General features: G+C 48.3%; 1 protein-coding gene across 2 annotated transcripts in view; it reads left to right on the top strand.

The window, feature by feature from the left end:
* The window catches only part of UBE2D1 (ubiquitin conjugating enzyme E2 D1), a 139,598-nt gene extending 136,817 nt beyond the window's left edge, over positions 1 to 2,781 (top strand). For both annotated transcript variants that reach the window (XM_063961743.1, XM_063961742.1), the window contains one exon: positions 1,862 to 2,781. In XM_063961743.1, the coding sequence (XP_063817813.1) occupies positions 1,862 to 1,907 (46 nt within the window). In that variant the 3' untranslated portion in view covers positions 1,908 to 2,781. The remainder of the gene's footprint in view (positions 1 to 1,861) is intronic.
* The last annotated feature ends 21,991 nt before the right edge of the window (positions 2,782 to 24,772 follow it).

Genomic DNA, 24,772 nt, shown 5'->3' with positions numbered 1-24,772 from the left:
GCGTTTTCCTTGAACTGGCAGTAGGCGATTTTGACTAACTTTACCAGCGATTTTGGCTATAAGCAATTTTGGCTAACTCATTTAAGCAAGGGGATGCTTTTTCTTTTCCAGCGACCTAGCCAAAATTGAATTGCCTGCACAGTCTATTTTTAGCAGCGATAGCGACCTGGCGGGGACGCGCATCGCTATCACTGGCTGTGTACACACAGGGCGATATGCACTAACTTTCTGAGTGATTTTGACTATATAGTCAAAATCTCTCAGCTATATTGCTCCGTGTGTATGGACCTTTATTCAGGCCACGAAAGGAGTAACGTCTAAACATTGCCACCGTATTTGGAGAAAATGTATCTTGTTGTGAATCCAAGAAGGCTCCTGCGGAAGAGTTTGAGTTGGGATGTTTTCTCAATTTTCTGCAGGCTGGTGTTGATGCGGGCCTTAGATTGGGGTCAATCAAGGTCCAGATTTCGGCCTCATCAGTTTGCTTTCAAAAACAATTGGCCTCCTTTCCAGAAGTTGAGACGTTCGTGAAAGGGGTTCTGCACATCCAGCCTCCATTTGTGCCTCCAGTGGCACCATGGGACCCTAATGTGGTGTTGCAGTTCCTTCAATCAGATTGGTTTGAACCTCTGCAGGAGATAGAATTGATGTTTCTCACTTGGAAAGTGGTGATGCTTTTGGCCTTGGCATCTGCAAGGCGGGTGTCTGAGTTGGGGGCCTTGTCTCACAAGAGCCCTTACCTGATCTTCCATGAAGATAGGGCAGAGTTAAGAACTAGTCAACAATTTCTTCCAAAGGTGGTTTCGTCCCTCCACATAAACCAGTAGCTACTGACACTTTCATTGAGTCATAGTCTCTAGATGTGGTTAGAGTTTTGAAGATTTATGTCACAAGAACAGCTCGATTACGGAAAACAGAGGCTCTGTTTGTCCTGTATGCTCCCAGCAAGATTGGGTGTCCTGCTTCTAAGCAGACTATTGCGTGCTGGATCAGAGGGACAATTCAGCACGCTCATTCTACAGCAGGCTTGCAGGTACTGAAGTCGGTGAAGGCTCATTCTACTAGGAAAGTGGGCTCATCCTGGGCGGCTGCCCGGGGCGTCTCGGCTTTACAACTTTGCTGAGCAGCTACTTGGTCAGGATCAAACACATTTGCTACATTTTATAAGTTTGACACCTTGGCTGATGAGGACCTCAAGTTTAGTCAATCTGTACTGCAGGGTCATCCGCACTCTCCCGCCCGTACTGGAGCTTTGGTATAACCCCATGGTACTGAAGTGGACCCCAGCATCTTCTAGGACGTATGAGAAAATAGGATTTTAATACCTACCGGTGAATCCTTTTCTCCTAGTCCGTAGAGGATGCTGGGCACCTGACCCAGTGCGTACTTTACCTGCAGTTTGTTCTTTATGGTTACACAAGTTGTTTCATTTGTTTTCAGCATGTTGCTGTAAAGGGTTTATGCCTGTTGGCGTGTCATGTTGAATGCCATGTTGTGCGGCATGGTTGAGGTGTGAGCTGGTATGAATCTCACCATTAGTATAAAAGTAAATCCTTCCCTCAAAATGTCTGTCTCCCTGGGCACAGTTCGTATAACGGAGGTCTGGAGGAGGGGCATAGAGGGAGGAGCCAGTTCACAACCTTGAAAAGTCTTAAAGTGCCCATGGCTCCTGGGGAACCGTCTATTCCCCATGGTACTGAAGTGGACCCCAGCATCCTCTACGGACTAGGAGAAAAGGATTTACCGGTAGGTATTAAAATCCTATTTGTGGTTCTTTTACGCAATAAAAAAATTTTTATGAAACGACCACCATTATTTAGAACAACTTCTATTGAATGTACTTTTGTTTTTTCTATTGCAGATATAACAGAATAGCAAGAGAATGGACTCAGAAATATGCAATGTAAACTCGTGAAACTATGATTTCGTATAATCCAGTGTACTGTAAATTCTAGGTTTTTCAAAATTAGAAGAAACCGGACACAGTTTACTGTTAGAGACCGTGAAAGACCCTTTTGATTTTTTTTGATTTTTTTTTTTTGTACACCTAAATACTTCTCCAGAGAAAAACAAATTCCAAAAAAAGATAAAAGTATAATTTAAGTTTGTGTACTTTGCAAAAGACATTTGATGCTGTTTTTAAGACACCTGGATCGCTGCATGCTACTGTCATACGAAATCCTAATGCAGAATTAAAAGCAACTCGACAGACTAGAATTTTTTTTTTAATTAACTTGATCAATACTTCATATGTAACAGTTTGTTTTTGTTTTGTAAATCTGTGTTCAGATTTCACTGTTAGAGCACTATTTAATTTGTATTTTTTACTGTATAGTCTAAATATATCTTATTTAACTTTGTAAGTAAACTCCATTTTTAGATTGATTTTTTTTTTTCTTTTATGCACAGTATTGTCAAGGAAAAACGACTAGTCCTAAAGAAAAAAATGAGCCGTTTAGCACCTCTATCTTAGAATCAATGATTGCAGATTTCTTAAAAACAAATGATCTTTGCACTGTAATTCTTAATATGCTAATGGTAGGAAAACAGTTGTTTTGTTTTATTCTGTTGCATACTTGACCAGTTTATTGCAATGTGAAAGAATTGCACTGCTAAGAAGAAAAACATGTATCTGTTTGTTTATTTCTTGCTCTTCGCATTTTTATTTTTCTAGTTTGATTTTTTTTTTTTTTTTTTCATATGGGCAATATATAATACAAATCACTTTTACAAATCTTACTGTCACTTTTTCCATACAAATAAAAGATGCATTTTCTACTATTCCTTCGAGGAGGTTGATTATCTGATTTTGAGATTCCACTTAAGGAGGAATTCTATTAGAGGAGAATAAACAGCGATTTTTCCTGATGTTTCTCCAATTTAAAAAAAAAAAAAAAAAATATATATATATATATATATATATATATATATATATATATATATATATATATATATATCTCCTATATAATAGCCCAGATCTGTGACTTTGTGACTCATTTGCTAACGCTGGGCGGAGTCACAATACTGGGCGGAGTTAGTCAAATGAGTCACAGATCTGGGCAAATCTATAGGAGACTAGGAGCAGAAGCAAATAGTATGGGCATGGCACAGGCAGGGGTGCATACCTCCCAGCTTTCTTCAGGCAGAAGGAGGGACAAATGTGCGCCGAAAAGGGGCGTGGCCAACGAAAAGGGGCGTGGCTTCACGGGAGGGCCCCCGTTTTCGTCAGTGAGGGGGCATGCCCAGCGCTCTGTGAGCTGCTGGCATGCCTCCAGGGGCGGATTATGAGTCCGGGGGCCCAGGGGGGCACTTGAGACAGGGGAACCCTATCTCATTGCTGTGGGGCTGGGGGCGTGGCCTAATAGCGGGACGCGTGGCCACGCCCCCTAGTGCAAATTCCGTTTTTTTTTTTTTTTTTTATATGGAATTTTGGCCCCTCAGCTAGGGCTAAATCCAGAGGTGGTGGTCGCTCCCCCCTACACACCCGCACAGGTAGAAGAAAGCAGGGAGACTGCTGCCTCCCTGCAACACCACAGACCTGCCAACACGCAGCAGCGTGTGCTGACTGTAGCACAATGCTGCCGCTATTGCTGGCAGGACAGGATTGTTTCTGAGCTGGGACAGAGCTACTCCATCCGGGGGGCCCCCTAAAACTGTGGGGCCCACGGTACGTACCCCCTGCCCCCCCCCCCCCCCCCCTTAATCTGGCTCTGCTGCCGGAACCCCGGGACAGTTGGGAGGTATGGGGGTGTGTGAGGGGGTATGCCGTACAGACAGACGGGCACCGGCTCACTGTGCTTGACCCCCCACATCAGCATACTCAGCAGGGTCTCTCTGGCGCGGAGGAGCATCACTTTCTAGCACACTCCACGCTTCTTAGCTGCAGTTTTGTGGGGCACCTGCCGCTGTGCAGGTTCCATACTGCCTCTGTTATCTCCAGCCCCGGCAACCCCACTGCTAGCTGCAGCGCTGCCGCCCGCAGTGAAGTGCGGCCAGCTCCTTCACACACTTTAGCCAGCAGGTAGCGCTGCAGAAGTCCAAGTTGCTTGCAGGCTCCAACCCCCTCCTCCCTCCAGCCGCAGCGTCTCCTGGGAGCTAACCAGTCACTCCCAGTCTCCCCTTACCACAGTGCCCAGCAGCCGCGAGGTCCGCGCCGCGTGCATGCTATGACTCCCTCCAGTCGCAGCGTCTCCTGGGGGCTAACCAGTCACTCCCAGTCTCCCCTTACCACAGTGCCCGGCAGCTGCGCAAGGTCTGCGGTGTGTGACTGAGGAGGGGGGGAGGGATGCTGACGGGCAGAGGAAGCAGGACTCCAGCCTGAGAGAGTCAGCCATGCCAAGTCTCCACCAGCAGCAGATCCCAACAGGTTGGAGTGGAACAGCAGCAGCAGTGACTCCGGTAAGACACATCTGTCTGTCACCACTGCTTTGTCCCTAATACCAATCTCTCCCGTGCTCTGTGTTCTGTCATGTCCCTGTCACCCCTGGCCTTGTCCTTTCACCCTTATGCTGGCCCTTTCACCCCTATCCTGGCCCTGTTACCCCTATCCTGGCCCTGTTACCCCTATCCTGGCCCTGTTACCCCTATCCTGGCCCTGTTACCCCTATCCTGGCCCTGTTACCCCTATCCTGGCCCTGTTACCCCTATCCTGGCCCTGTTACCCCTATCCTGGCCCTGTCACCCCTGTGCTTGCCCTGTCGCCCCTACCCTGTCCCTGTCATTTCTGTCCTGGCCCTGTTACTGCATGCCCTCCAGCTACCTTTTTGGCAGGTAAAGTACCCGCAGCGCCTCCAGACCCCTCCTCAATGCACCACACCTACGCACCTTCCCCTCCACCACATGCGGCACTCCACCCCTCCCCCACACGCTGTGCCTCCAGACCCCCTACACCACCCGTGGCTCCCATTCCTCTGCCCCTCCACCACCCACAGCACCTCCAGACCCCCTCCACCATCCACCCCCCATATATGTCTCCCCCCCACACCTGCCCCCCTCCACCCGCAGCATCTGCAGACACCCTCCTCCATCTGCGGTCTCCCCCCTCACATACCCCTCCCCCACCTATCGCAGCTGCTCCTCCACCACCTGCAGCGCCTCCGGACCCCCTTCCCCATCCGCAGCACCACCCGTACCTGCCCATCCCCTACCCACGGCGCCTCCGGACCCCCTACCCCACCCCTGGCACCCCCGCCCCTTCCCATCCCACAGCACCTACGGAACCCTTCACCCATCCGCAACATCCCTGCACCTGCAGCACCTCCCGACCCTTCCCCATCCGGGGCTTCCACCCCCTCCACCCGCAGCATCTACAGACACCCTCCCCCATCCGCAGTCCCCCCCGCACCTGCTACATTCTGTACATCGTGCCCTGCAGGTGCTGTTCACGCCGTCGCAAGGGGCTGCGCCTCCTTCACCATTGCACGCCCTTTGATTGTGCAATATTTAACCACTAACAAAGGAATGCAAGTAATACTCCATATAACACAAATATTGAACCCCAGAAAGGCCTGCAAGGGTTAAGGGGGCGTAGCCCCTTGCGACGGTGTGAAGAGCACCTAGTATACCTAAAAAAAAAAATATATATATATATATATATATATATACACACACACACACACCTAGTGTGTGTGTGTGTATATGTATGTGTATATGTATATATATATATATATATATATATATATAATGTATTATACATATATATATATATATATATATATATATATATAATGTATTATACATTTTTATTATGAAAACACACAGGGACAGTGGAAACCTATGTGTTTTCGTGGGAAACGGCTCCGTTTTCGCAGATTTGTCTGGAGCAGGAGAAACATAATCCCTAATTAGCTGTGTCTCGTGCTGCTTTAATGGGTATTATGGAATAGGCAGGGACCAATCGATTATCCACGAGAAAACATTGTGGCTAATTGAATTCCCCCCTAAGACTTTTTTTCATATTGGTCTGATCCTTCAGAAGCTAACCCACCTTTTTGAATAATAAGGTATATTATATGGCTCCCGTGTAAACTGAAAAAACTAATGCTGGGTACACACTGGCAGATGTATTGGCCAATATATATTTTGCCAATTTGCAGGTGTGTACAAGCTATATGTCTGTGAAAGACGTCTGCAGATATATTGGTGCATCTGTGTTTATGAACTACCCCCGTTTGCATATTTTGCTGCAGATAGATTGAACTTCAGATATATCTGCCAATGTGTACCCAGCTTTAGTTACAGTATGTTTTTTTATTTGTTTATTTTTATCTACAAACCATGAATGAATATTTGTTTCCCAAACTCCAAATCTATTTAGTAACAACAAATCATATGGTTGGTTTACCTTGCCTTACAAAAAGTCAGTATTTTTCTGCAACAAGCTTTAATCATCCAGTGCCTTTGGAAGAGAAGAGCACTGATTTCCCAGTCCTATAATTTGCGTTATGGGGATAGGGATTTAATATTGAGGATCACTGAACATTACATTTCTCTTATTTCTAAGAGGATGCTGGGGTTCTATTTAGTACCATGGGGTATAGACTGGTCCACTAGGAGCCATAGGCACTTTAAGAGTTTAATAGTGTGGGCTGGCTCCTCCCTTTATGCCCCTCCTACCAGACTCCGTTTAGAAAATGTGCCCAGAGGAGCCGGTCACAGCTAGGGGAAAAAGAGAAGGCAGATGTTAGTCACATGGAACCACATTCTCTTGACAGGAGAAGGGACCAGCGGCTAATGCCATACAAACCCAAAGAAGCTAAGTGCGTCAGGGTGGGCGCCCTGTGGAACCCAGTGTACCTCGCAGAAAGAGATTTAACCATGGTAAGTCTACCATAAATCTCCTTTTCTGCAGCGGGGTACACTGTGTCCCACAGGGAATACATTGGGGATGTCCTAAAGCAGTTCCTCAAGGGAGGGGACGCACCTTAGCGGGTATGAGAACCTGGCGTCCAAAGGAAGCATCCTGGGAGGCAGAAGTATCAAAGGCATAGAATCTAATGAACGTGTTAATAAACCACGTAGCCGCCTTGCACAATTGTTCTGCGGGCCGCCCAAGAAAGTCCAACAGACCGAGTAGAATGGGCCTTAATAGCAGAAGCCCATCCTGCGCATAAGCGTGTGCAAATAACATTCTAAGCCATCTGGCCAAGGTTTGCTTATTCGTAGGCCAGTGCAGTAATTACGAAAGGCCTCTGCCTGATTGGAAGAGGCGTTTAGGAGCAGGGTCAGCGACGGGACATTGTGGGGGTGGGGAAACGGGGACATGTCATCGGCATATCTGGGGCTGCGTCAAATGCACCCGTTCCGATCTTAAAAATAGCGGTGGGGCTCTCCTGTTGCAGCCAGGCTGCGCTGGCAGGATGCTTCCATAATTTTTGCAATCACACAGATTGCGATCGGACCGCAATTTCAGCATGCCCAGCTTGAAGATCTCTTGTCCTTGATCCGAAGACCGGAACTTTGTGATTGCGTCGAGACGCCAACAGGTCTACATCTGGTAGGCCCCATTTGTCCACTAGGACTTGAAAGACTTCCTGATGAAGACTCCACTCTCTGGCAGGCACGTCCTGGTGACTGAGGAAATCCGCTTCCCAGTTGAGGATTCCTAGAAAGAACACTGCGAATATTGCTGGCAGATGGCGTTCCGCCCAACGAAGGCTTTTTGACACTTCCATCATTGCCATGCGGCTTTGAGTACCTCCTTGATGGTTTATGTATGCCACAGTGGTGGCGTCTGATGGTACTTGAACAGGCCTATTCTTTAACAGAGGCAGGGCGAGAGACAAAGCATTGAACACTGCCCTGCAATTCCAGAATATTTATTGGGAGGAGTGATTCCTCCTGGTCCATTGACCCTGGAAAGAGTGTTGCTCCAACATCGCACCCCAGCCCCTCAGACTGGCATCCCCGTAGTCATTAATACCCAGTTGGGGATCCAGAAGGGATGGCCCCTGTTGAACTGCTGGTCCTGTAGCCACCAGGTCAGCGACAGATGAACCTCCGGAGTCGAGAAGATCATGCGAGACCTGATCCGATAAGGTAGGCCGTCCCACTTGGAAAGGATTAACCTCTTGCCGAGGGTGTGAATGAAATTGAGCATACTCTACCATGTCGAAAGCCGACACCATCAGGCCTAGTACTTGCATCACCGAGTGTATCGACATTCTTGGGCAAGAGAGGAAGTATCTTATCCTGTCCTGAAGCTTCAGGACCTTCTCTGGAGACAGAATCAGCCATTGACTGTGTGTATCCAGCAGTGCCCCCAGGTGCACCATGCTCCGAGCAGGGACCAGCGAGGACTTCTTACAGTTGATAAGCCATCTGTGGGCTTGTAGGAAGTTTACCGTCGGTTGCAGATGACTGATGAGGACATCGTGGGAGTTTGCCAGGATCAGCAAGACGTCCAGATACGTCAGGATCCTTACTCCCTGGCGACGGAGATGAGCCGTCATCATGGCCATAACCTTGGTAAAGATCCGAGGGGCCATGGCCAGTCCAAACGGTAAAGCCTGGAAATGATAGTGAAGGTTGCCAATTGCAAACAGCAGATATTGCTGATGACATATGGCAATAGGTATATGCAGGTAAGCATCTTGTATATCCAGGGATACCATATAATCTCCGGGTTCCATGGCCAGTAAAATTGAGCGCAGCGTTTCCATATGGAACTTGAATACTATCGCAAACTTGTTTAGTGATTTAAAGTTGAGTATAGGCCGGAAAGACGCATTTTATTTAGGTACTAGAAACAGGGTCGAGTAGTATCCTCTGCCTCTCTGGGATAGAAGTACTGGCACCACCACTCCTGTATCCAGGAGGGAACTCACAACCATTTGAAGAGCTTGCGTTTGTAATGGATCCGAAGGGATAACCGTTGTGCAGAACTACCGAGTGGGATGCCTCTTGAAAGAGACTGCATACCTGTGAGAGACAACTTCTCGCACCCATGCGTCTGAAGTGGTCTTGATCCAGACCTGGGTGAATCGCAGAAGTCTCTCCAACCCTGGGATCCCCCAGGGGAGGATTGTCCTGTCATGCAGCAGGCTTGTCATGTTTGGCTGATGGGATGCCCAAGATTGTTTAGCCTTGGGCTTTGTGGTTTTTGTCTCGGGTATGCCTGACCTTTTTGCTTTCCTTTTGAGGCTGAAAGGAGCGAAAAATGGTACCTTTTGCCTTCTGTGCAGGAGAAGTAGTGTTAGGGAGAAAGGCAGTTTTCCAGCCTCCAAGACAACCACAATGTTATTGAGGTCTTCCCCAAACAGGATGTCTCCCTCTAAAAGGGAGTACCTCCAAGGTCTTTTTGGAGTCCAGGTACACCTTCCATGACCTCAACCACAGAATACGGCGAGCCAGGATGGATGTAGTCTGTGCCTTGGCCGCCAACACACCTGCCTCAGAGGACGCCTCCTGAATGTAATAGGCGGCGGTGGTCATGTGAGACAGGTACTGTCTGGCAATGTCCGATACATCCTGAGGCAGCTCTTCCTCTAATGCCTGAACCCATGCTTCAATTCCTTTTTGCAGCCCAAGAGGCTGCTATAGTGGTTCTATGTACACCAGTAAGGGAGTAAATAGACTTAGGACATCCTACCACACGCTTATCGGACAGTTCCTTCAGTGAGGTGACAGGCAGAGTAGACGACACCACTAGACAGGTGACATGGGAATCCACCGGTGGTGGATTTTCCCACTTGTTACACAACTCTGTAGGGAGAGGATAGCGAGCTACCATTCTTTTAGACGGGGAGAATTTCAGACCAGGGTTCTTGTCGTATGTCTACTAGATCAGTGGTTCTCAAACTCTGTCCTCAGGACCCCACACCGTGCATGTTTTGCAGGTAACCCAGCAAGTGCACATGTGTATTAATAATCACTGACACATTTTAAAAGGTCCGCAGGTGGAGTTAATAATTTAACTTGTGATTCTGTGAGGAGACCTGCAAAACATGCACAGTGTGGGGTCCTGAGGACTGAGTTTGAGAACCTGTGTACTAGATGGTCAGAGGTAATAATGTTTTAGTTATCTTCTGACGTTCAAACCTATCAGGCTTCTTAGACACCGTAGTAGATTCCTCGTCATCATCATCATTGATTTGTAGGATCTGCTTAATAGCAACCACTAAGGGACATCAACCTGAGTAGTGGATTCTGAGTCAGAAGCAGCTGAGTCAGTGTCTGACGGGACAGTATACTCCCCATCCTCATCAGAAGAATCTTCTGAGAGATTAGTGGATTGTGAGGAGAAGTAGCCTGCTTAGATGACACCGTGACGTGAGAGTGACTTGGGCCAGTTTTATGGCTAATCAAGTAGTGACTCCATTGCTGCAACTGGGTAGAGAAATTATCCGCCCAAGGCGGATTTACCATAGGGACAATATGTGGCTATAATTGTACAGGAGGTCCCATAGGGGGCGTAAGGTGTGTCACAAGCGTATTGAGCATAGTTGAGAACGCCGCCCAAGGTCCTTCAGATTGGTTACAGGAGGTGCGGACTGACTGGGAGATGTATGGCACATAGTACACAGAGCGTCATACAAAACCTCCCTCTCAGGCAAATCCTTGGCGCATGCGCTGCAGGAGCGTCCTCCGATTTCCCACCCTTTCTGTTAGACATTATTAGTAAATGCAACCGCAGAGTGTATTAGTACGATACAGCCAGACATGGTACAATACCTGCGAATAAATTCCCTAGTATGTGACTGCGTACACAGTACACAAACACCATCGAATAAGTCCGGTATTATGTGACTGAGCCCGCAGTACACAACACCAGCGAATAAATCGGGTATTAGGTGACTGAGTACACAGTAGAGTACACTTTAATCGGTAAATACTGTGAAGCATTATATACAGATGGGTCCACGGTTATCTTGACTAGTTTTCTGCACCTAGGCACAACATGACTGATCATAAACCCTTCATCTATTGTTCTCAGCTGCAATACAATACAGAGAACAATACAGCAGGGGATTAAGTCCGACTGGCCAGTCTGTTAATCCTATTAAAGGTCAAGATAAACGTGGGCTCATTTGTATGGACCCTGACACACCTAGTCCCGTAGGGTACAGAATACAGTGACAGATATAGCTGGGATAGACTAAAAGTGAAATCCACACAGCCGATACAGGCACACAGAGTCACAGTGACAATGCAGATAATTATTTTAGTAATACAATTTCTCTTACGTCCTAGAGGATGCTGGGGACTCCGTAAGGACCATGGGGTATAGACGGGCTCCACAGGAGACCTGGGCACCATAAAGAACTTTTAGTATGGGTGTGCACTGGCTCCTCCCTCTATCCCCCTCCTCCAGACCTCGGTTAGATTTTGTGCCCAGAGGAGATAGGGTGCATTACAGAGGAGCTCTCAAGTTTCTCTGAAAAATAATTTTGTTAGGTTTTTTATTTTCAGGGAGTACTGCTGGCAACAGGCTCCCTGCTTCGTGGGACTGAGGAGAGAGAAGCAGACCTACTTAAATGATAGGCTCTGCTTTTTAGGCTACTGGACACCATTAGCTCCAGAGGGAGTCGAAACGCAGGTCTCACCCCGCCGTTCGTCCCAGAGCCGCGCCGCCGTCCTCGCAGAGCCGGAAGATAGAAGCCGGGTGAGTATAAGAAGAAAAGAAGACTTCAAGGCGGCAGAAGACTTCAGATCTTCACTGAGGTAAGCGTGCAGTGGTAACGCTGCGTGCCATTGCTCCCACACGCTACACACACAGAACGGGCACTGATGGGCGCAGGGGGGGCGCCCTGGGCAGCAATAAACCTCCGGACTGGCATTTCAGGGCACATTAGGCTGCTGGTCAGTAAATGTAGAGATCCCCCGCCATTTTTTGAAAATTACAGCGGGACCGAAGCCTGCCGCTGGAGGGGGCGGAGCTTGATTCCTCAGCACTAACAGCGCCATTTTCTCCACAGAAGCTGCAGAGAAGCTGGTTCCCCGGACTCTTCCCTGCTGAACTCTGTGACAGGGCTGGAAAAGAGGGGGGGGCACAATTATTGGCGCAGTGACTGTATAACATTGAGAGATATAGATTATATATATATATATATATATATATATATATATAATATGCATGCGCGCGCTGTCTGGGTTTATTCCAGTTGGCGCTGGGTGTGTGCTGGCATACTCTCTCTCCGTCTCTCCAAAGGGCCTTGTTGGGGAATTGTCCATATATATATATATATATATATATATATATATATATATATAGTTACCCCGGTGCGGCACTCGGTACTTGACAAACGGACTCTGGAAACCAGTATAGTTTAACAACGTTTCAGTGCTCGCCGGCACTATCGTCAGGTTTAAACCTGACGATAGTGCCGGCGAGCACTGAAACGTTGTTAAACTATACTGGTTTCCAGAGTCCGTTTGTCAAGTACCGAGTGCCGCACCGGGGTAACTATATGTATGTACTGCAGTACATGTGAAGGCACCGGTATATTATTATAGCTTCATCGAGGAGTGCCGGACCTATGCTACCGTATATATATATATATATATATATATATATATATATAATCTCCCTGTGGGGGTGTCGGTACGTGTGTCGGCATGTCTGAAGCGGAAGGCTCGTCCAAGGAGGAGGTGGAGCAGATGAGTGGTGTGTCTCCGTCGGCAACGCTGACGCATGATTGGATGGACCTGTGGCATATGTTAAATGCAAGTGTGGCCTCATTACATAAGAGACTGGACAAAGCAGAGTCCAGGGAGAAACCAGGGAGTCAATCCTCGGATTGGACTGGGTCACAGGGTCCTTCTGGGTCTCAAAAACGTCCCCTGTCCCCAATAGTAGACACGGATACCGACACGGATTCTGATTCCAGTGTCGACTACGATGATACTAAATTGCACTCAATGGTGGCAAAAAGTATTCACTGTATGATATTGCAATAAAAGATGTTTTGCATATCACAAATGACCCCTCTGTCCCTGACACGAGGGTGCGCATGTATAAGGAAAAGAAACCTGAGGTAACCTTTCCCCCATCTCATGAGCTTAACGAGTTACTTGAAAAAGCTTGGGAAACTCCTGATAAAAAATTGCAGATTCCCAGAAGGGTTCTTATGGCGTATCCTTTCCCTGCACAGGACAGGGTACGTTGGGAAACCTCTCCCAGGGTGGACAAGGCTTTAACACGCCTGTCAAAGAAGGTGGCGCTACCGTCTCCGGACACGGCAGCCCTCAAGGATCCTGCTGATCGCAGGCAGGAGACTACTTTTAAAGTCTATTTATGCGCATACAGGTGCTTTGCTCAGACCGGCGATAGCATCGGCATGGGTATGTAGCGGTGTTGCAGCATGGACAGATAACTTGTCAGCTGGCCTTGATACCCTAGACAGGGATACCATTTTATTAACCTTAGCTCACATTAAAGACGCAGTCTTATATATGAGGGACGCTCAAAGAGACGTTGGGCTGCTGGGTTCCAGAGCCAATGCCATGGCGATTTCTGCGAGACGAGCTCTATGGACCCGCCAATGGACAGGTGATGCAGATTCAAAGAAGCATATGGAGGTTTTACCTTACAAGGGTGAAGTGGTGTTTGGGGAGGGGCTCGCGGACCTGGTTGCCACAGCTACCGCGGGTAAATCTACCTTTTTAACTTTTGTCCCCCAACAGCAAAAGAAAACTCCACAGTATCAGATGCAGTCCTTTTGGTCACATAAGTCCAGAAGAGGTCGGGGTTCCTCCTTCCTTGTCAGAGGTAAGGGTAGAGGAAAGAGAACACCTGCTTCGGCTAGTTCCCAGGAGCAGAAGTCCTCTCTGGCTTCTACAAAATCCACCGCATGACGCTGGGGCTCCCCTAAGGGAGTCCGCACCAGTGGGGGCACGCCTTCGACTTTTCAGCCAGATCTGGATGCTTTCAGACGTGGATCCTTGGGTGATGGAAATTATCTCCCAAGGCTACAGGTTGGAATTCGAAGAGGTGTCCCCTCGCCGATTTTTCAAGTCGGCCTTGCCAGCTTCACCCCCGGAGAGGGAAGTGGTGGTGTTAGCTGCAATTTAAAAGCTGTGTCAACAGCAGGTGGTGGTCAAGGTTCCCCTGGTCCAACAGGGAAAAGGGTAATATTCCACCCTGTTTGTGGTCCCGAAGCCGGATGGTTCGGTCAGACCCATTTTAAAGCTAAAAATCCCGAAACCTGTACTTGAAAAAGTTCAAATTCAAGATGGAATCGCTCTGTGCTGTAATATCCAGCCTGGAAGGGGGGGATTTGATGGTGTCACTAGACATAAAGGATGCATACCTTCATGTCCCTATTTACCCCCCTCATCAGGAGTACCTGAGATTCGCTGTACAGGACTGTCATTACCAGTTTTAGACGTTGCCGTTTGGGCTTTCCACGGCCCCGAGGATTTTCACCAAGGTATTGGCAGAGATGATGGTACTCCTGCGCAAGCAGGGGGTCACAATTATCCCATACTTGGACGATCTCCTGATAAAGGCGAGATCGAGAGACCAATTGCTGAAGAGCGTGTCGCTCTCCCTGAAAGTGCTGCAACAGCACGGTTGGATTCTCAATCTGCCAAAGTCACAATTGGTTCCAACGACTCGGCTGTCATTCCTAGGCATGATTCTGGACATGGAACAAAAGAGGGTTTTTCTTCCATTGGAAAACGCCCAGGATCTCCAGAACATGGTCAGAGACCTGCTTAAACCAAAAAGAGTGTCTGTTCTTCAATGCACTCGTGTGCTGTGAAAAATGGTGGCAGCCTACGAGGCCATCCCCTTCGGCAGGTTTCATGTGAGGACTTTTCAGTGGGACCTTCTGGACAAGTGGTCCGGGTCCCATCTACAAATGCATCAGAAAATATCCCTGTCTCCCAGGGCCAGGGTGTCTCTCCTGTGGTGGCTGCAGAGTGCTCACCTTCTAGAGCAGGGGTGGGCAATCATTTCAGCTGAAGGGCCACTTGACACTTTCCTGTCAGTATCCGAGGGCCGCACACAAAATAGCAGCTCCCCCACGTGCCAAAAATATAGGGACGTGGCTTCATAGGGAAGGGGTGTGCCCAAAAAATAATATAGATACATATTAGGCCGCACAATAGTCACCATTATTCAAATTATGCCACACAGTAGCGCCACTTACACACATTACGCCAGGTAAAGTCCCCTTTTACACATTACGGCAGGTAGAGCTCTCTTTTACACAGTATGGAAGATAGAGTACCCTTTTTACACAGTACGGAAGGTAGAGCCCCCTTTTACACATTAACATTTTATTTGGGATAATCATTGCACAGCAAGCAAATTATCCAGTGTCTCATGGCCCCTGGGGAAAGGTGTGACACAGTGACAGAACACGGGGGGTGTGACACAGTGACAGAACACGCGGGGTGTGACACAGTGACAGAACACGGGGGTGACACGGTGACAGAACATGTGGGGTTGAGTCAGTGACAGAACGCGGGGGTGACACAGTGACAGAACACGGGGGGTGTGACATGGTGACAGAACACGGGGGGTGTGACATGGTGACAGAACATGGGGGTGACACGGTGACAGAACATGCGGGGTGTGACACAGTGACAGAACACGGGGGGTGTGACACAGTGACAGAACACGGGGGGTGTGACATGGTGACAGAACACGGGGGTGACACGGTGACAGAACATGTGGGGTTGAGTCAGTGACAGAACGCGGGGGTGACACAGTGACGGAACACGCGGGGTGTGACACAGTGAAAGAACACGGGGGGTGTGACATGGTGACAGAACACGGGGGTGACACGGTGACAGAATATGTGGGGTTGAGTCAGTGACAGAACACGGAGGGTGACAGAACATGCGGGGTGTGACACAGTGACAGAACACGGGGGTGTGACGCGGTGACAGAACACGGGGGTGACACGGTGACAGAACATGTAGGGTTAAGTCAGTGACAGAACACTGAGGGTGACACGGTGACAGAACATGCGGGGTGTGACACAGTGACAGAACACGGGGGGTGTGACACAGTGACAGAACACGGGGGGTGTGACATGGTGACAGAACACGGGGGTGACACGGTGACAGAACATGTGGGGTTGAGTCAGTGACAGAACGCGGGGGTGACACAGTGACAGAACACGCGGGGTGTGACACAGTGACAGAACACGGGGGGTGTGACATGGTGACAACACGGCGGTGACACGGTGACAGAATATGTGGGGTTGAGTCAGTGACAGAACACGGGGGTGACACGGTGACAGAACTCGGGGGTGTGACGCGGTGACAGAACATGGGGGTGACAGAACATGTAGGGTTAAGTCAGTGACAGAACACGGGGGGGGGGGGGGTAGGGGTGGTACATCGAGCGTTAAAGATCTCCCCCCTAACCTAAAAACAGTCTGACGCCACTGCCTGCACACACAAACATATACACACACATTCTCACATATATATACACACACACAAATACACTTTCTCTTACTTTTTCCATTAACTTATCTGGCTGGCTGGCTGGATCTGTAGCAGTTGCTCTTGTCCCGTGTAGCTCCGCCCCCTGAGGTCCGTGTAGCCCGCCCCCTCGTCCTCGCATAGCTCCGCCCCCTTTTTGGCTGGCCATGAACACTGCCGTTGTCACTGGCGGCGGGAGGGGGAGGCTACAAGGCAAGAAGACAGTGTGGCAGGCGCCGTGCAGCAGCAGCAGGGGAGACAGGCACCAGCGGCTTGTAGGTACTGCAGAGCAATGACAAGCAGCTCAGCCTGTCGGGCCGCTTGTCATTGCGCACTGGGGGGAAGCAGTGGGCCAGGTAGGATCGGTTTGCGGGCCGCATCCGGCCCGCGGGCCGTATTTTGCCCACCCCTATTCTAGAGGGTCGCAGGTTCGGCATTCAGGACTGGGTTCTGGTGACCACGGACGCGAGCCTCCGAGGATGGGGAGCAGTCACACACAAGGAAGAAATTTTCAGGGATTATGGTTGAGCCAGGAGGCTTGTCTACACATCAACATACTGGAATTAAGGGCCATATACAACGGCCTACGACAAGCGGAGAATCTTCTTCGCGACCTACCGGTTCTGATTCAATCAGACAACGTCACAGCCGTGGCTCATGTAAACCGCCAAGGCGGGACAAGGAGCAGAGTGGCAATGGCGGAAGCCGCCAGGATTCTTCGCTGGGCGAAAAATCACGTAAGCGCTCTGTCAGCTTTCTTCATTCCGGGAGTGGACAACTGGGAAGCAGACTTCCTCAGCAGACACGATCTCCATCCAGGAGAGTGGTGACTTCATCAGGAAGTTTTTGCAGAGATAACAAGCCGTTGGGGAATTCCTCAAATAGATATGATGGCGTCACGCCTCAACAAGAAGCTTCGGAGGTATTGTGCCAGGTCACGGGACCCTCAGGCAGTAGCAGTAGACGCCCTAGTGACACCGTGGGTGTTTCAGTCGGTCTATGTGTTTCCTCCTCTTCCTCTCATCTCAAAAATATTGAGAATCATAAGACAAAGAAGAGTGCAGACAATACTCATTGTTCCAGATTGGCCTGGTACTCAGATCTTCAAGAAATGCTCACAGAGGATCCGTGGCCTCTTCCTCTCAGGGAGGACCTGTTACAGCAGGGGTCATGTGTGTTCCAAGACTTACCGCGGTTACGTTTGACGGCATGGCGGTTGAACACCGAATCCTAGCTGGGAAGGGTATTCCGGAGGAAGTCATCCCTACTCTGATGAAGGCTAGGAAGGAGGTGACAGCAAAGCACTATCACCGTATTTGGAGGAAGTATGTATCTTGGTGTGAAGCCAAGAAGGCTCCTACGGAAGAATTCCATCTGGGTCGGTTTCTCCACTTTCTACAGACAGGAGTGGATATGGGCCTGAAGTTAGGCTCCATTAAGGTACAGATTTCGGCCCTGTCTATATTCTTCCAGAGGGAATTTGCTTCTCTCCCAGAAGTCCAGATGTTTGCACATCCAACCCCCCTTTGTGCCCCCAGTGGCACCGTGGGCCCTTAACGTGGTGTTAAGTTTCCTGAAATCTCACTGGTTTGAACCTCTTCAAGCAGTGCATTTAAAATTTCTCACGTGGAAGGTGGTCATGTTATTGGCCTTGGCATCTGCAGAGGCGGGTGTCAGAATTGGTGGCCTTGTCCCACAAGAGCCCCTATTTGATTTTCCATGCGGATAGAGCTGAATTGAGGACAAGTCCTCAATTTTTGCCTAAGGTGGTTTCTTCATTTTATATGAACCAACCTATTGTGGTGCCTGTGGCTACGAGGGGCTGTGAGGACTCCAAGTCCCTGGATATAGTCAGGGCCTTAAAGATTTATGTAGCCAGGACGTCTAGGGTAAGGAAAACAGACTCTGTTTGTCCTGTATGCGGCCAACAAGATTGGCGCTCCTGCTTCTAAGCAGACTATTGCTCGCTGGATCTGTAACACGATTCAGCAGGCTCATTCTACGGCTGGATTGCCGTTACCAAATTCACTGAAGGCCCATTCCACTAGGAAGGTGGGCTCGTCTTGGGCGGCTGCCCGAGGCATCTCGGCATTACAGCTTTGCCGAGCAGCTACTTGGTCGGGGTTCAAACACGTTTGCAAAATTCTACAAGTTTGATACCCTGGCTGATGAGGACCTTGCGTTTGCTCAGTCGGTGCTGCAGAGTCATCCGCACTCTCCCGCCCGTTCTGGAGCTTTGGTATAATCCCCATGGTCCTTACGGAGTCCCCAGCATCCTCTAGGATGTAAGAGAAAATAAGATTTTAAACCTACCGGTAAATCTTTTTGTCCTAGTCCGTAGAGGATGCTGGGCGCCCGTCCCAGTGCGGACTAAATCTGCAAGCCTTGTATATAGTTGTTGCTTACATAAGGGTTATGTTACAGTTGTGATCGGTCTTTGACTGATACTGTTTTTTGTTCATACTGTTAACTGGTTGCGTATATTTCAGGTTATATGGTATGATTGGTGTGGGCTGGTATGAATCGCCCTTAGATTAACAAAATCTTTTCCTCATATTGTCCATCTCCTCTGGGCACAGTTCTCTAACTGAGGTCTGGAGGAGGGGCATAGAGGGAGTAGCCAGTGCACACCCATACTAAAAGTTCTTTATGGTGCCCATGTCTCCTGCGGAGCCCGTCTATACCCCATGGTCCTTATAGAGTCCCCAGCATCCTCTACGGACTAGGAGAAAATGATTTACCGGTAGGTTTAAAATCTTATTAAAACTGCACTGGACTAGTATATGTATATTATACATAACAAATCATGGTCTGAGACTGGATGTAGAAATCAGAATACTTGTACAATATGTTCTGGCACAGGTACACTTGTTCTTAACTGACGCTGTCTTAATATCGACATGTAGAATACTTAAGTGCTTGTATAACCATGGTGCTGATGTACAGGCGTGTTTAAAAAGGAAACCTTGCCCTGCAGTACCGGAGACCAGTTGCATCTATTTTAGAAGATGGTGCCAGTGTCTCAGTCAGGGAGTGAGGAAGAGTGTGAGGCAGCTCCAGGGTGGGAACACCAGCTGTAGATGGCGCCCTGGGCTGGGGGAGAGGCTACAGGTCAAGCACCGGTTCTGGTAGTGGACTTCACCACCTGGTACATTAGAGTCTTATTAAAATGGATATTAGTATATCTGACCTGTACTCCTGTGCCCTGGTGGATTTAGTGGGGTCCCTGCTCGTTAATGTCCACGCCAGCATCGCAGTCTGTCTTCCTAGAGTTACTCCTACAGTGTGATGAGAATGGGCTGATCGGGCCGCAGCTGACGTCACACACCCTCCCTGAAAACGCTTGAGAACGCCTGCGGTTTCCTTGACACTCCTAGAAAGCAGTCAGTGATCACCCACAAACTGCCTCCTCCCATCAATCAGCATGCAAAAGGCTGTGCAATTAGAATTTTCGCACCAGCCTTTCATTGTTTGCTGATGTGTGTGCGCATTGTAGTGCATGTGCAGTCAATCGCTGATCGCCCGCTGGGCGAAAATGCACAGCAGCGATCAGGTCTGAATAACCCCAATAGTTTGCTTGACTGCAAATTCTGAACCTTACATCGGTCTCTGTGGGAATTTAAAATTGGCATGGTAAATATAGGTAGGACAGTGTGTACTTTCTTATTGTTATCACTGCATATGTTATAGTTTGTCAGCTGGTAATCATGCCTTTTATATCAGCAAACTTTGCCATAGTGAGTCATATATATATATATATATAGGGTTCTTATTTTAGCATAAGAAAACAAGAATGGTATGTAGGTAAATATTTGCAGCTTATGAGGTCAGTAGTAATCTCTTAAATGTGTTATGCTAGTATTATTTATTATTTATTTATTAACAGTTTCTTATATAGCGCAGCAAATTCCGTTGCGCTTTACAATTTGAAATAACAATTACAAACTGTGTGATAACAGTCCATAGAGGTAGGAAGGCCCTGCTCGCAAGCTTACAATCTATAGGCATATGTACATAAGGAAAGGTGCTATCTATTGCATAGAATGAGAAGACATGTGAGGATATGTGTGGACTGTACAGAGTGGATGCAATTTGATAGGAAGGTTTATGAAAGTTATGTGGGTGTTCTGGAATTTGATACGCTTGCCTAAAGAGGTGAGTTTTGAGGGAACGCTTGAAGGTTTGGAGACTAGAGGAGAGTCTTATTGTGTGTGGTAGGGCATTCCACAGAGTGGGTGCAGCCCGATGAAAGTCCTGCAGTCGTGAGTGGGAGCGAGTAATGAGTGTGGATGAGAGACGCAGGTCTTGTGAAGAGCGCAGAGGTCGGGTTGGGAGATATTTTGTGATAAGCGAAGTGATGTACGTTGGTGTAGTTTGGTTAATGGCCTTGTGTGTGAGTAAAAGTATTTTATATTGAATGCGGTAGAATACAGGTAACCAATGGAGGGACTGACAGAGTGGATCTGCAGACGATGAACGTCTAGCGAGGAAGATAAGCCTCGCCGCTGCATTCAGAATGGATTGTAGTGGTGAGAGTCTCGTTTTGGGAAGACCAGTTAGGAGACTATTGCAATAATCAATGCGGGAGATAATGAGAGCGTGGATTAGAGTTTTAGCAGTGTCTTGTGTAAGGTATGGTCGTATTTTGGATATGTTTTTTAGATGCATGTAACATGATCTTGAGACAGATTGAATGTGGGGAACAAAGGACAGATCAGAGTCAAGGATGACACCTAGGCAGCGAGCTTGTGGGGTAGGGTAGATAGTCGAGTTTTCAACAGTGATAGAGATATCAGGTTGGTACCTACTATTGGCCGGTGGAAATATAATTAACTCTGTCTTTGAAATATTAAGTTTGAGGTGGCGAGATGTCATCCAGGATGAGATAGCAGAAAGGCATTCAGTGACACGGTCCAGTACAGATAGGGACAAGTCAGGGGAGGATAGGTAGATTTGAGTATCATCTGCGTACAGATGATACTGAAAACCAAAAGAGCTGATTAGTTTACCAAGAGATGAGGTATAGATAGAGAAAAGCAGAGGACCCAAGACTGAACCTTGCGGTACTCCAACTGAAAGAGGTAGCGAAGAGGAGGTAGATTCAGAGAAGCGAACACTGAAGGAGCGATTAGATAGGTACGAGAGGAACCAAGAAAGGGCTGTGTCTTTAAGACCTAGGGATTGTAGTGTCTGTATGAGAAGAGAGTGGTCTACAGTGTCAAATGCAGCAGATAGATCTAGAAGAATAAGTAGTGAGTAGTGGCCTTTAGACTTCGTAGTGACCAAATCATTAACCACTTTAGTCAGTGCCGTCTCTGTGGAATGTTGGGAACGGAAGCCTGACTGAAGTGGGTCCAACAGAGTGTATGAGTTAAGAAAGTGTGTGAGTCGAGTGTAGGCAAGTCTCTCAAGTAGCTTAGAGAGACAAGGGAGCTGAGAGATAGGGTGGTATAAGTCTAACTTGGTTTTCCCTAACCTTTTCCCTTCTAACAAGCTTAGCCCAACCTGTCCCTGATACCATTCTTACCATGCAGTGGTAAAATGAAGCCAGGTGGATTATAGAGGAAAATAAAGGTGGGTACACACCTGTATGATGCTGCGGCAGGCCAATACTATGTATTGTGTCCGCATACACACTGCACTAATTGCCGTATGACCGCACAATATATCATTACTGTATATCAGGCCTGGCCAACCTGTGGCTCTCCAGATGTTGTGAAACTACACATACCAGCATGCCCTGCCACAGTTTTAGCCTTCCTTAATAGCAAATCTGTGGCAATGCATGATGGGACTTGTAGTTTTACAACAGCTGGAGAGCCACAGGTTGGCCAGGCCTGCTGTATATCAATGTTAGCGTACTGCATCGTGCACCGCATCATCACATCTGATGTGCAGCACATCAAATCGAAAGATGTGACCACACAATCCCTCAAGCAATGAATTGGGTGTACTCCATTATGGTGTTCATTGCAGAACACAAGATTGGCCAATATATTTTACACTGAGGTGCCAAAATACATAGTAGTATGTAAAGGTAATGGTTGGTGGCGCCACCGTACCGTACTGTGATGTTTTGGAAATGGTCAGACCTGCATTAGCAGTAATCTGACATCTCATGAGTCAGTTGAACACTGGTTAGGCTGCTCATGACAAGGCAATGTGAATTATAGAAGTTCGAACTGACATGATAGTGAGTGCCCGATGGCTGTGATATTCCATTTCTAAAGTTGTGTGGACAGTCAACATTCCTAGATCTACGGTGTTACATGTGTATCGGGAATACCTCATAGATTGAATTACCACCCACCGGGGACAGCGAAGTGGTTGATCACAGGTGCTTAATGATTGTGACCAGCGGTGTCTGGCTAGAAAGGTCCGTAGTAACAGACAAGGAACACTGGCTCAAATCACATCCACATTCAATGCAGGAGGTACCAGATTCTTATCCAACAGGTCAGTGCAGCGTTCTTTAGCTTCCATGGAATATGGGCGCAGAAGACCCATCAGAGTGCCCCTGTTAACAGAGATGTAGCTAGGCGCCATGGTTCCCAGGGCAAGGGTATATTTTGGTGCCCCCCTCCCCTGTATTGAATTGGGGGCCTGTCCAACATTTTTTCTCTGACGTCCTAGTGGATGCTGGGAACTCTGTAAGGACCATGGGGAATAGCGGCTCCGCATGAGACTGGGCACAACTAAAGAAAGCTTTAGGACTACCTGGTGTGCACTGGCTCCTCCCTCTATGACCCTCCTCCAGACCTCAGTTAGAATTTTGTGCCCGGCTGAGCTGGATGCACACTAGGGGCTCTCCTGAGCTCTTAGAAAAAGAAAGTTTATTTTAGGTTTTTTATTTTCAGTGAGATCTGCTGGCAACAGACTCACTGCTACGAGGGACTTAGGGGAGAGAAGCGGACCTACCTGCTTGCAGCTAGCTTGGGCTTCTTAGGCTACTGGACACCATTATCTCCAGAGGGATCGAACACAGGCCCAGCCTCGGTCGTCCGGAGCCGCGCCGCCGTCCCCCTTGCAAAGCCAGAAGCAAAAAGATGTTCCTGAAAATCGGTGGCAGAAGACTTCGGTCTTCATTAAGGTAGCGCACAGCACTGCAGCTGTGCGCCATTGCTCCCCATGCACACCACACACTCTGGTCACTGCTGGGTGCAGGGCGCTGGGGGGGGGGGGCGCCCTGGGGCTGCAATAAGGGTACCTAACTGGCAAAATAACACATAATATAGTCATTAAGACTATATATATGTGTAAAATCCCCTGCCATATATTCCATAAAAAAGCGGGAGAAGTCCGCCGGAAAAGGGGCGGGGCTATCTCCCTCAGCACACTGGCGCCATTTTCCCTCAGCTCCGCTGGAAGGACGCTCCCCAGGCTCTCCCCTGCAGTTTCCAGACTACATAGGGTAAAAAAGAGAGGGGGGGCACTAAATTTAGGCGCAATCTGTGTAATATCAGCAGCTATAGGGGAAAAATCACTGTGGGTAGTGTGAATCCCTATATATATATATATATATATAATATAGCGCTCTGGTGTGTGCTGGCATACTCTCTCTCTGTCTCCCCAAAGGACTTTGTGGGGTCCTGTCCTCAGTCAGAGCATTCCCTGTGTGTGTGGTGTGTCGGTACGGCTGTGTCGACATGTTTGATGAGGAGGCTTATGTGGAGGAGGAGCAGGTGCCGATAAATGTGATGTCACCCCCTGCAGGATCAACACCTGAGTGGATGGTTATGTGGAAGGAATTACGCAACAGTGTCAACTCCTTACATAAAAGGTTTGACGACATAGCAGATGTGGGACAGCCGGCTTCTCAGCCCGTGCCTGCCCAGACGTCTCAAAAGCCATCAGGGGCTCTAAAACGCCCGCTACCTCAGATGGCAGACACAGATGTCGACACGGATACTGACTCCAGTGTCGACGATGATGAGACTAGTGTACATTCCAATAGAGCCACCCGTTACATGATTACGGCAATGAAAAATGTGTTGCATATTTCTGATATTACCCCAGGTACCACAAAAAAGGGTATTATGTTTGGGGAGAAAAAACTACCAGTGGTTTTTCCCCCTTCTGATGAATTAAATGAAGTGTGTGAAGAAGCGTGGGCTTCCCCCGATAAGAAACTGGAAATTTCTAAAAAGTTACTAATGGCGTACCCTTTCCTGCCAGAGGACAGGTCATGTTGGGAGACATCCCCTAGGGTGGATAAAGCGCTCACACGTCTGTCAAAGAAGGTGGCACTACCGTCTCCGGACACGGCCGCCTTAAAGGAACCTGCAGATAGAAAGCAGGAGGCTATCCTGAAGTCTGTATATACACACTCAGGCATTATACTGAGACCAGCTATTGCTTCTGCATGGATGTGCAGTGCTGCAGCTGCGTGATC

Source organism: Pseudophryne corroboree, chromosome 3, assembly GCF_028390025.1.
Source record: "Pseudophryne corroboree isolate aPseCor3 chromosome 3, aPseCor3.hap2, whole genome shotgun sequence".
NCBI classification, from domain to species: Eukaryota; Metazoa; Chordata; class Amphibia; order Anura; family Myobatrachidae; genus Pseudophryne; species Pseudophryne corroboree.
The sequence above is the reverse complement of the archived record's forward strand: the minus strand, read 5'-3'. Positions and strand labels throughout refer to the sequence as shown.